Here is a 10,509-nt window from a genome sequence, read left to right on the forward strand (position 1 = left end):
TGTACCTCCTCATTCCACCTCCTCCTTTGTCTTCCTTTCTATTTCCAGATGTCACACCAAGTACCTTTCTAGCTGTCTCCCTTATCACTTCTGCAGTAGTTGCCCAATCATCAAGCACCTCTTCACCACCACTCCCAGTCTGACCTCTTCCCTGAACCTCACACTACACTCTTCCTTTTTCAGTTTCCACCATCTTATTCTTCTTTCAGTCCTCACTCTCCCCCTCTTCTTCTTCACCTCTAAAACCATCCTACAGACCAACATCCGATGCTGTCTAGCTACACTGTCCACTGCCAACACCTTACAGTCTTCAATCTCCTTCATAGAACATAGTCCACCTGTGTGCACCTCCCTCCACTCTTATACGTCACCCTATGATCCTCCTTCTTCCTTAAATAAGTATTCACCACTGCCATTTCCATCCTTTTACCAAAATCTACCACCATCTGCTCTTCCAGATTCCTCTCCTTGAGGCCTACCCATAACCTCCTCATCACCTCTGTTCTCTTCACCTACATACCTATTAAAGTCTGCCCCAATCACCAATCGTTCATTTCTAGGTACACCATCTACCACTGCATCTAATTCACTCCAGAATTTTTCCTTCTCCTCCATCTTACAGCCCGCCTCTGGAGCATAGGCACTGATGACATTTATCATCCCTTCAACTTCCAGCTTCACATTCATCACTCTATCAGAAACTCTCTTCACCTCCACTACACTCTTACTGTACTCTTCCTTCAGAATCACCCCTAAACCATTTTTCTTTCCAGCCACACCATGATAGAACAGTTTAAACCCACCTCCAATGTTCCTGGCCTTACTCCCTTTCCACTTGGTCTCCTGAACACACAACATATCTACCTTTCTCCTCTCCATCATATCAGCTATCTCTCTCCCTTTACCAGTCATAGTGCCAACATTTAAAGTACCAACCCGTACCTCCACTCTCCTACACTGCTCCTTTACCTTCTGTCTCTGTAGTCGTCTTCCTCCTCTCCTTCTCCTCCTTCAGCCAACAGTAGTACCGGTACCCTGTACTCCACCGGTACCCTGTTGGCTAACGATAACTATGGCGGTCGTTGGTAACCCAGGCCTCGATCGATCCAGTATGAATTTCTGATTCGTGACCCGCATATTTGATTTGGCACGTTTTAACACAACCCTCCCTGTTTATCCGGGCTTGGGACCAGCACTGAGAGTGACCTGACTTGTGCCACACTAATGGCAAATAAAGATAAAGACTATATAATTTCTATTAATCATCAAAATATCTATTTTTGTAGGGTTATTGCTATTATGACTCTGTTATTGTTATGTTGTTATATGTGCTGTTTAGGTGCATTTGTTGGACCAAAGCGGCCGTTGAGGCGTCTGTGTCTATGTCTATGGCTTTCAGCTCTAATGGGACTTTAGAGGAAGATTTTCTTCCAGTTTTAACTGCATGTTGTTTTTATGTTTTCTAGGAATGTGATTAATTCCAGCAGAAGAGATCGGCGTCTTCAGGACTCTGCGTGTACATGAGCATTGAAAAATGGAGATCCCTGATCAGGGGACATGTCATGTGACCTCACCCTCAAAAGACTGGTAACCTGCCATGTTTTAGTGTTTTACTAATGAACTGTTCATATCTGCATTATGGAGTTTCTATAGAAATAATAAGTAATATTTATGGTAAGAATAAATCTTTAGTACTCACTTGAAAAAGTGATTGATGAAATTATGTCCCACAACTGTTTATTTTTTGCCTTTTGATTAGTTTTTGTATTTATACTCCCATGTTTCCATTGTCTCTTTGTGAAGACCTGTTTGTTCCTGCTCTTAGCATGTGGATATAAGCAGCACTATGGAGATCTGCTACTATTAGCATTTTGTTGTATTTCAAGTTAAATGAAACAAGGTTGTGGATTTTTAAGGAACTATACTGCAGGGGTGTTTGTTCCCTGTTCACAATCTGTGTTCTGTATGCTACTATTCCTAGTGTGTAAGAAGTGAGAAAGATTATAATGAATTTTAAACAGGAATATTGTGATTATACCTTATTATACAAATTTGTCTACAAATCTCACTGTTAAAGTCACAGTTAGTGGCTGCACTACACAGTCATTAGCAGCTGTTTAGAACATATGTTTACAATATGTTGGGATCTGCCAGGATGTACGCATCTCCTGCCTTGGGTCAGTTTAGAGGGAATATTTTTTCTGCATTTGTGGTGTTTTAAAGCCTAAGGGTTTATACAAAGGGTTTATAGTAACTCTATCTTCAGATCTGCTGTGAATTCTCTACAGTTTGATAATGTTTAGCAGTAATGTACTGCAGGCATTTCATTGTGTTTCAAGTTAGAGCTGCACGATTTGGGGAAAAATGTCCTGTTGTGATAATTATGGTCAATATTGTGATTGCGATATAATAAATGGTGGCATGAGTACACTTGATTGGTTATCAAGGGAAGTGCACACAGATTAGTGATAATGCTGAAATCTGTTTTTGTAAATCTACATAAAATTAAGGCTTTCAAATTATTTTTTTTTTCCAAAATGAAATAGCATTTGCATTAGTGTAAACATTTACAGTTACAGCTGAAAGAGCGACAAAAATAAGATATTTGAAACATTTTGTCGGGGAACGTTCTGCCGCTGCCCATTTCCATTATTTACCTGTTTTTCTGCTGAAGTTTAAGATACAGGACGTGTTTACACTTAAATTCAGGCAGTTTTGCAGTCATTCATTCATTTTCTTCCGCTTATCCGTAATTCGAGTCGCGGGGGCAGCAGTCCAAGCAGGCCCCCGCCTTCGACTGCTGCCCAATCCTCACAGCACCGTCCCTTACGGCCCCTCCTGCAGGTGGTGAGCCCACGGGAAGGCGGCCCCAAGAGCAATCAGTTTTGCAGTCATTATTATTAAATGTGTTTGTGTGTTTTATGGAGGATTGCTGATGATGTGTGTGGTGTGGGAGTGAAGCATTGTGGTGGGATTACAATAGGAATCTTGTCCAGGGTTCCAAATGCTACAAACTGACCTGTTATGCAGAATGTAACAGACCCCAAAGGGAGGGAGGGAGGGAGAGAGAGGGAGAGAGAGAGAGAGAGAGAGAGAGAGAGAGAGAGAGAGAGAGAGAGAGAGAGAGAGAGAGAGAGAGAGAGAGAGAGAGAGAGAGAGAGAGAGAGAGAGAGAGAGAGAGAGAGAGAGAGAGAGAGAGAGAGAGAGAGAGAGAGAGAGAGAGAGAGAGAGAGAGAGAGAGAGAGAGAGAGAGAGCATGCAGAGCTGACTGATAGAGAGAGAGAAATACCGGGCAGAGCTGACGGTGTGTATGCAGGTTATGCGTTGGTTTTGAGGCATGATGTGCGTTAGCGCGAGAGTGTGTGTGTGTGTGTGTGTGTGTGTCCCGGCTTGAGTATGAGCAAAGATGTGCGTTACTGCGAGTGTGTGACACCAGTTCAGTGTCGATCTGTTCGGTATTCACCTGCACCTGGTCTCTGCGCTGCACAACGGAAAGTCACCACACCACACCAGCCATACGTGCGCTGCCTAAACTGAAACTATCTGGTGTTTTTAGTGTTTTGTTACGGAAAATGTGCAAACTGTTCTTAGAAAGTATGTGTCCACACATGCACTTGTGTATTTCATTAAATCGCAATGTTGGCGTCATACAATCACACAAAAAAACTTTACAATTGTGATACAATTAATTGTGCAACACTGTTTCAGTTAAATGTAACAAATTTGAGGAGTTAACAGAAATCTTGTGTATACCTTATGATACAAATTCATCTACACATTTTTAAACATAGAAATTCTGTCTCATGTAAATTTTTATCATTTTAAACAGTAAAGGAAAGAGAGAGAGATCACACTCCCCAGAACCCAGCTGTGTCTCCATGAAGAGTGATTGGTCTATGGAACTTCCTGCCAACTTCAGAACTGGAATCTCCTCACCTGTACACAGGTAACATCCCATAATTCTCATAGTTACAGTCACAGTTAATGACTAAAGCTGGAATTCTAATCTATTATATCATTTTCATCTTTTACTCTTAAATCCAAATGTCTTCAGTGTCGAGCAAAAACCCAAAGAACTTGACTTCCTGTTCCAATACTTTTGGAGGTTTGTGTAGGAAGAATAGAAAAGTAGGAAAAAGTTTATTTCTATGGAGCTTTTCACAATGGACATTGTCTCAAAGCAACTTTACAGAACTTAAGAATTAAAGTGAATAATGTGTGTTTATCGCTGATGATGAAGCCTGAAGAGACTGTGGTGAAGGAAAAACTACCTTAGATGAATGAGGAAGAAACCTTGAGAGGAACCAGACTCAAAAGGGGATCCATCCTCATTTGGGTGATATCAAGTGTGTGATTATAAATCTTACAACAATACAGAACACTGTAGAGTGAGAACTAACATGAGCACTGGAGTGTGTGATTGTGAGTAATGTCCTTTCTACAGTCTTCTACAGTTAGATGACTTTGTGGAATCAGGAGCTACTGAATAACTCATAAAATAGCATCATTGATCCAACACCTGCTTCTCCATGCCAGTCTTTAAACACTCAATGATGGAGTAACATCATATGTAGAAAGTTATTTTTTATAGCGATTAAGATTTTTGAAGGTCTACAATCTTGAAAAGGTGGGACTTGACTGGTGCTGGAGCAACCTCAAGATGCCTCGGAATGGGGAGAGAAAGAGAAGCAGTGGAGAGCAATTAGCATAGCTGCTGTTCATGATATTAACAGCACAAGTTGATAATGTGCATGTGATCATGTATTCTGGAGCACAAGGTTATGATGTGATGTGTGTGATGTGTGTGATGTGTAGGCTTTGCTAAAAAGATATGTTTTTAATCTACACTTAAACTGGAAGAGTGTATCTGAACCCCGAACACTGTCAGGAAGACTATTCCAGAGTTTAGGAGCTAAATGTGAAAATGATCTACCGCCCTTAGTGGACTTTTTTGCTATTCTAGAAACTACTAGAAGGCCACAGTTTTGAGATCTGAAAGAGCGTGATGGATTGTAGCGTGTTAGAAGACTGGAGACATACATGGAGATAAACCATTTAGCAGGGGCGTAGCCATCATTTCAAAAGTGGGGGTTTTCAGTTAACCCTTGTGTAATTGACAGGTTTTATTTTTAATCATAATTTTTTGCTTTATATGCTTTATGATTATATATGATTATAAAACAGAAAGAAAGAAAGAAATACAACAGCTTGCCACTGGGACAGTACCCTTAAAAGGACATCTTTGTACCTTATTTACCCCAAAAATGTATAGTTGTACATTAAGGTACACATTGGTACTCTAAGGTAGTAATGTGAACCTTTTTGAGTATAAAGTACAAAGATGTCCTTATAATAGTACTAAGAGTATATTATTTACATATTTCAAATTGTATTTTGTGTATGTACAGAACATGGCACACAGTAATGGATACTTGCACATTCGAATAATACTTCATTTTGTTCTATTCTACAGTCCATGTTTCAGGAATAAAACAAGTCATTCAAAACAAACTATTGAAAGAAAATATGTATTGAACTCAACTGACAAACATGTCAAGACCCGATATCAATTATACAATGAGATGAAATAAAGCTTTAGTGTCACTTCTTTTAAGCTTCCTGGCTGGTTTGTTTAAAAGTAGTAGCTTTTTACACAGTGTTAAAGCGAACATATACCTCAATATATAAAGCTACTTTACTACTAATAAACAGCCAATGTTTAAAAAAAAAATAATTCTATATTTTACTAATTACATTTTTTATAATTGGTCCATATATAATCTTACAAACACTTGTGTATAAATAGATTACACATTTTAAAGTGTAAAAAAAAGAAAAAAACTGCAATAGCAGCCAGGTGTTAAAAGCCACATCTGTTCTCACCTGTAAAGTTTCTTGTGTAACATACTGAATCTGCCCTGACAAACCTAGGCTGTCTGTTTCTTGCTCATTCTTGACAACACATAAAAATTTTAAATTAGTGCAATAATGAAAGAGCAGCCCATAAAATAAAGATCATTCCTATCAGCATACTGTAACGTTTCCCCTGTCATCTACCATCATTCACCTGACTACATTACCCATAATCCTTTACACCCCGTCATCCACCATGTTTGTTTCCCGTCTTCACCTGTCTGTTCACCCGGACTCTATTCAGGGCCGCTGGAAGTAATTTTGAACAGGGGGGCTGAGAATTTTTTTTATTTTTTTTTTTTGACAAAAAAAACAATGAGCCTATGGGCCTATTTAGAATACATTTTAAAAATAAATACATAGGGCTGTGACGATGGCACTTTTTTTTTTAACCACTGCGGTGGTAATGGACCAAATACCGGCGGTGTTGCGGTGGTTGGGGGGTTGTTTTGAAATAAATAAAAAAAACAAACAAAGAAACAACACACTAAAGCCTGTAAAGCATTGAAATAAATATCAGTAAATACTGGTAACTTACATAATATAATAAAGTTGAATCCATTTTAAAAAAACAAAAAAAGTTTTATATTTCCACACAAAGACGCGTTATAGCCTCCCGCTCTGCACTTTGAGAGGGATGTGGAACACAAGCAGGAAAGAGACCACCGATCTCTTTTTCTGATATCTTCATGTTGTTGTAAAAGGCACGAAGAGCTAATTTTATCTTCCACAAGGGCAAGGCATTTAGGCTATGTTTGCGCACTGCCAGAGAAAGCCAAACTAAAATCACCCTCGCGTGTGAAACGCGCTTTACAAATTAACTTGAAAAATCAATATAATTAAAATAATCAAAATAATTAAATTAAAATCCAAAATACACTTAATAGCCTACGTGTGTCAAAATCATTTCCTAAAATATTCATAAGGAATTTATAAATTGTGCAAAATACTTTTAAATAGGCCTACATATTTTAAAAATCTCGCTCTTGCCAATAGGGGGTGCTGCAGCACCCCCAGCACCCCCACTTCCTGCGGCCATGACTCTATTTATACTCTTTACTCAGTGTCGGTTATCGTCTTTACTACGTTGTATGTGTGTGTGATTTACTTGCTCCTTATTAATAAAATCACATCTTAAATGTTACTATTCGTCGTCCTCGTCTCTCCGTGTCCATACCGTGACACATACCTGATATTATGTAGAATTGGCAGAGTTAAACATGCTGTAAAATCTCAGTTCAACATTATCTTTATTCTTATTTGAAGGGTTCTGATAACACACTTGTTAAAACAAAAGAAAAAAGTGAACGTTTGTCCAAGCAGCTATTTTTCCTTATAATCCTTTAAAACTTGCTAATTATTCAACAAGAGCAACAGGCAGAGTTACTAAACATTGTGCAACACAATTCGGATACCATATGCAACATACACTGTGTGACTTTTTTGTAAAAAAAGGACTGAAGCGTTTTTTGCAAATTTAAGCTCATCGCAACCGAATGTTTGACTCGAGCTACTGTACCAGGGCGTGTGATGATAACTGATTGCCATTGATACGTGAACGTCATGTATAGACGATCTTGTCTCTTTGAATTTTAAATCACTCTGCATTTATATACATTGCTCCATTAAAACCTTAACATGTAGTGAATACACACGCTCCACAAAAAAAGTGAGGGGGACGAATTTACTTTTTATAAGAAAAGTGAGTGGGACATGTCCCCCGCATCCCCCGTGTAATCTACACCCCTGCCATTTAGTGTTTTGTAAGTAAGTAGCAGTAGTTTGTAGTTAATTTGAAACTTAACAGGTAGCCAGTGTAGGGATGAAAAGATTAGGGTTATATGGTGATATTTTCTCCACCTTGTGAGAACTCTGCTGTGTGAGTGTGAGTGGCTGCTGCATTCTGGACTAACTGTAGCTTGTTTATTAATGATGCAGGACATCCACCTAGTAATGCATTACAATAGTGTGTTCTCGAAGTGTTCCTGCTCTCACTACAGGAACATTGAGATCTTTAACACTTGTTTTTGTTCCCAGTGTTCTACAGAAGGCAGGAGACAGAAGAGAGATCATCATCACAGCTACAGGGTACAATCAAAACCAACACCATGACTCTGTAGTTACTAACAGCAGAGAGCTTTAGAATAGCAGTGTGTCAGTGTCAGAGTGATTAGATGATAGAAAACCTCCAGTAGAATAAATTAAATCCACAGTGAGAACATCATAAGATCTATCTAGCAGGAAAAATGTGAACTTCTACTCTAATCATTGGAGCCCATGTCTTACCATGTCTTCCTACTTCACCCTGTCACAGACACGACCCAGAATCCACTGCTGCAGATGAATTCCAGAAGAAGTTCAAGTTCAATCTGATGAAGAAGTTTCAGTGTTTGAATAGATTGATGGTAAAGCAGGAAAACCGAACCCTCCTGAATGAGATCTACACAGCGCTCTACATCACAGAGGGAGACAGTGGAGACATCAATAAAGAACATGAGGTAAAACAGATCGAGGCAGCATCCAGGAGGAACCCAACTGAGGACACACCAATCAAATGCAGTGACATCTTTAAACCCCTACCTGAACAAGACAAAGCCATCAGAAGAGTTCTGAATAAACCCTTATCTGAACAAGATGAAGAACCCATCAGGAACGTTCTGACTAAGTTCATATCTAAACAAAAGAAAACCATCAGGAGAGTTTTGACAAAACCCTTATCTGAACAAGATAAAGAACCCATCAGGAACGTTCTGACTAAGGGAGTAGCTGGAATTGGAAAAACAGTCTCTGTGCAGAAGTTTGTTCTGGACTGGGCTGAAGGGAAAACAAATCAGGACATCCACCTCATATTCCCACTTCCTTTCAGAGAGCTGAATTTGATGAAGGAGCAGAAACTGAGTCTGGTGGAGCTCCTTCATGTGTTTTTTAAGAAAATGAAAGAAATCGACATTTCCAGGTTGGAGAAGATTTTGTTCATTTTTGATGGTTTAGATGAGTGTCGTTTTCCTCTGGATTTCCAGAAGACAGTGAAAGTGTGTGATGTAACTGAATCAGCACCAGTGCATGTGCTGCTGATAAACCTGATCAAAGGAAACCTGCTTCCCTCTGCTCTTATCTGGATCACCTCCAGACCAGCAGCAGCTGATCAAATCCCCTCTGAGTGTGTCCATCGAGTCACAGAGGTACGAGGGTTCAATAACCCTCAGAAGGAGGAGTACTTCAGGAAGAGGATCAGTGATCTGAACCTGGCCAATAAGATCATCACACACCTGAAGTCTTTAAGAAGCCTCTACATCATGTGCCACATCCCAGTGTTCTGCTGGATTTCAGCTGCTGTTCTAGAGAGAATGTTGGGTGAAGCAGAGAGTGGAGAGATCCCCAAGACTCTGACTCAAATGTACACACACTTCCTCATCATTCAGACCAACATCATAAGAGAGAAGTACCTACAGAAGCAGGAGAGCGATGAAGAAATGCTTCTCAAACTGGGGAAACTGGCTTTCCAGCAGCTGGAGAAACAAAACCTGATCTTCTATGAGGAAGACCTGAGAGAGTGTGATATTGATGTGACAGAAGCAGCAGTGTATTCAGGTGTGTGTACGCAGATCTTCAGAGAGGAGTTTGGGCTTCACCAGAGTAAAGTGTACTGCTTTGTTCATCTGAGCATTCAGGAACATCTTGCAGCTCTGTATGTGCACCTGACCTTCATGAAGGAGCAGAGAAATGTTCTTCAACAGAATCAGTATGTTTATTATTTTAGTGCTTATAGTGATTATATTGGGAATTGTGAGACACTTTCAGATGTTCACAGGAGTGCTGTAGATCAGGCTTTAAAAAGTCAGACTGGACATCTGGATCTTTTCCTCCGCTTTCTTCTGGGTCTCTCACTTGAGTCCAATCAGAAACTTCTACATTCCTTAGTAACACAGACAGGACGTAGCTCCCAGAACAAAGAGGAAACAGTTCAGTACATCAAGGAGAAGATCAGTGAAGATCTTCCTGCAGAGAAATCCATCAATCTGTCCCACTGTCTGAATGAACTGGGTGATGATTCTCTAGTGGAGGAAATCCAGCAGTATCTGAAATCTGGAGCACAAAGTGAACTTTCTCCTTCACAGTGGTCTGCTCTGGCGTTTGTGTTACTGACATCAGCACAGGATCTGGAGGAATTTGACCTGAATAAATACATCACTCCAGATAAGATCAGTGATGGGATTCTTGTGAGAGTGATGCCTGTGATTGCAGCATCCAGAAAAGCAATGTAAGTGAAGCTGAATGAAATTGTTCTACTGTTACAGTGTTGAGAACAAATCAAAGGTCTGAGCTGTTCAGGTGAATCGAACTCTGCAGGACTCTTTAGACTTTTTCCTTTCTTCTCTTAGAAACCTTTTAAATCAGACTCTCTTACTTTCCCATTTGGATTCCCAGATCTCATCCTCCATGTTTATACAACGTGTGTGTGATGATGTTCCTCAGCTGAAACTCTCGCCAAGCCAAATCTAAACATCTCCGACTGTCAATTCTTATTATTCCACCATTTAATCATTGTGTTCAACTGATGTGTGTGATGTTGAAAGTGAAGCTTTGAGAACTTGT

At 39.8% G+C, this 10,509-nt stretch overlaps 1 protein-coding gene across 1 annotated transcript in view; it reads left to right on the plus strand.

Annotated features, from left to right (window-relative positions):
* Positions 1–10,509, plus strand: part of LOC310738041 (uncharacterized protein) — a 924,051-nt gene that overhangs the window by 894,990 nt on the left and 18,552 nt on the right. The window contains exons 31-33 of the mRNA XM_083562839.1: positions 3,830–3,946; positions 7,951–8,001; positions 8,228–10,174. Of these exons, the coding sequence (XP_083418965.1) occupies positions 3,830–3,946; positions 7,951–8,001; positions 8,228–10,174 (2,115 nt within the window). The remainder of the gene's footprint in view (positions 1–3,829; positions 3,947–7,950; positions 8,002–8,227; positions 10,175–10,509) is intronic.

Source organism: Silurus aristotelis (assembly GCF_946808225.1).
Source record: "Silurus aristotelis genome assembly, chromosome: 15".
In the NCBI taxonomy this organism is placed as follows: domain Eukaryota; kingdom Metazoa; phylum Chordata; class Actinopteri; order Siluriformes; family Siluridae; genus Silurus; species Silurus aristotelis.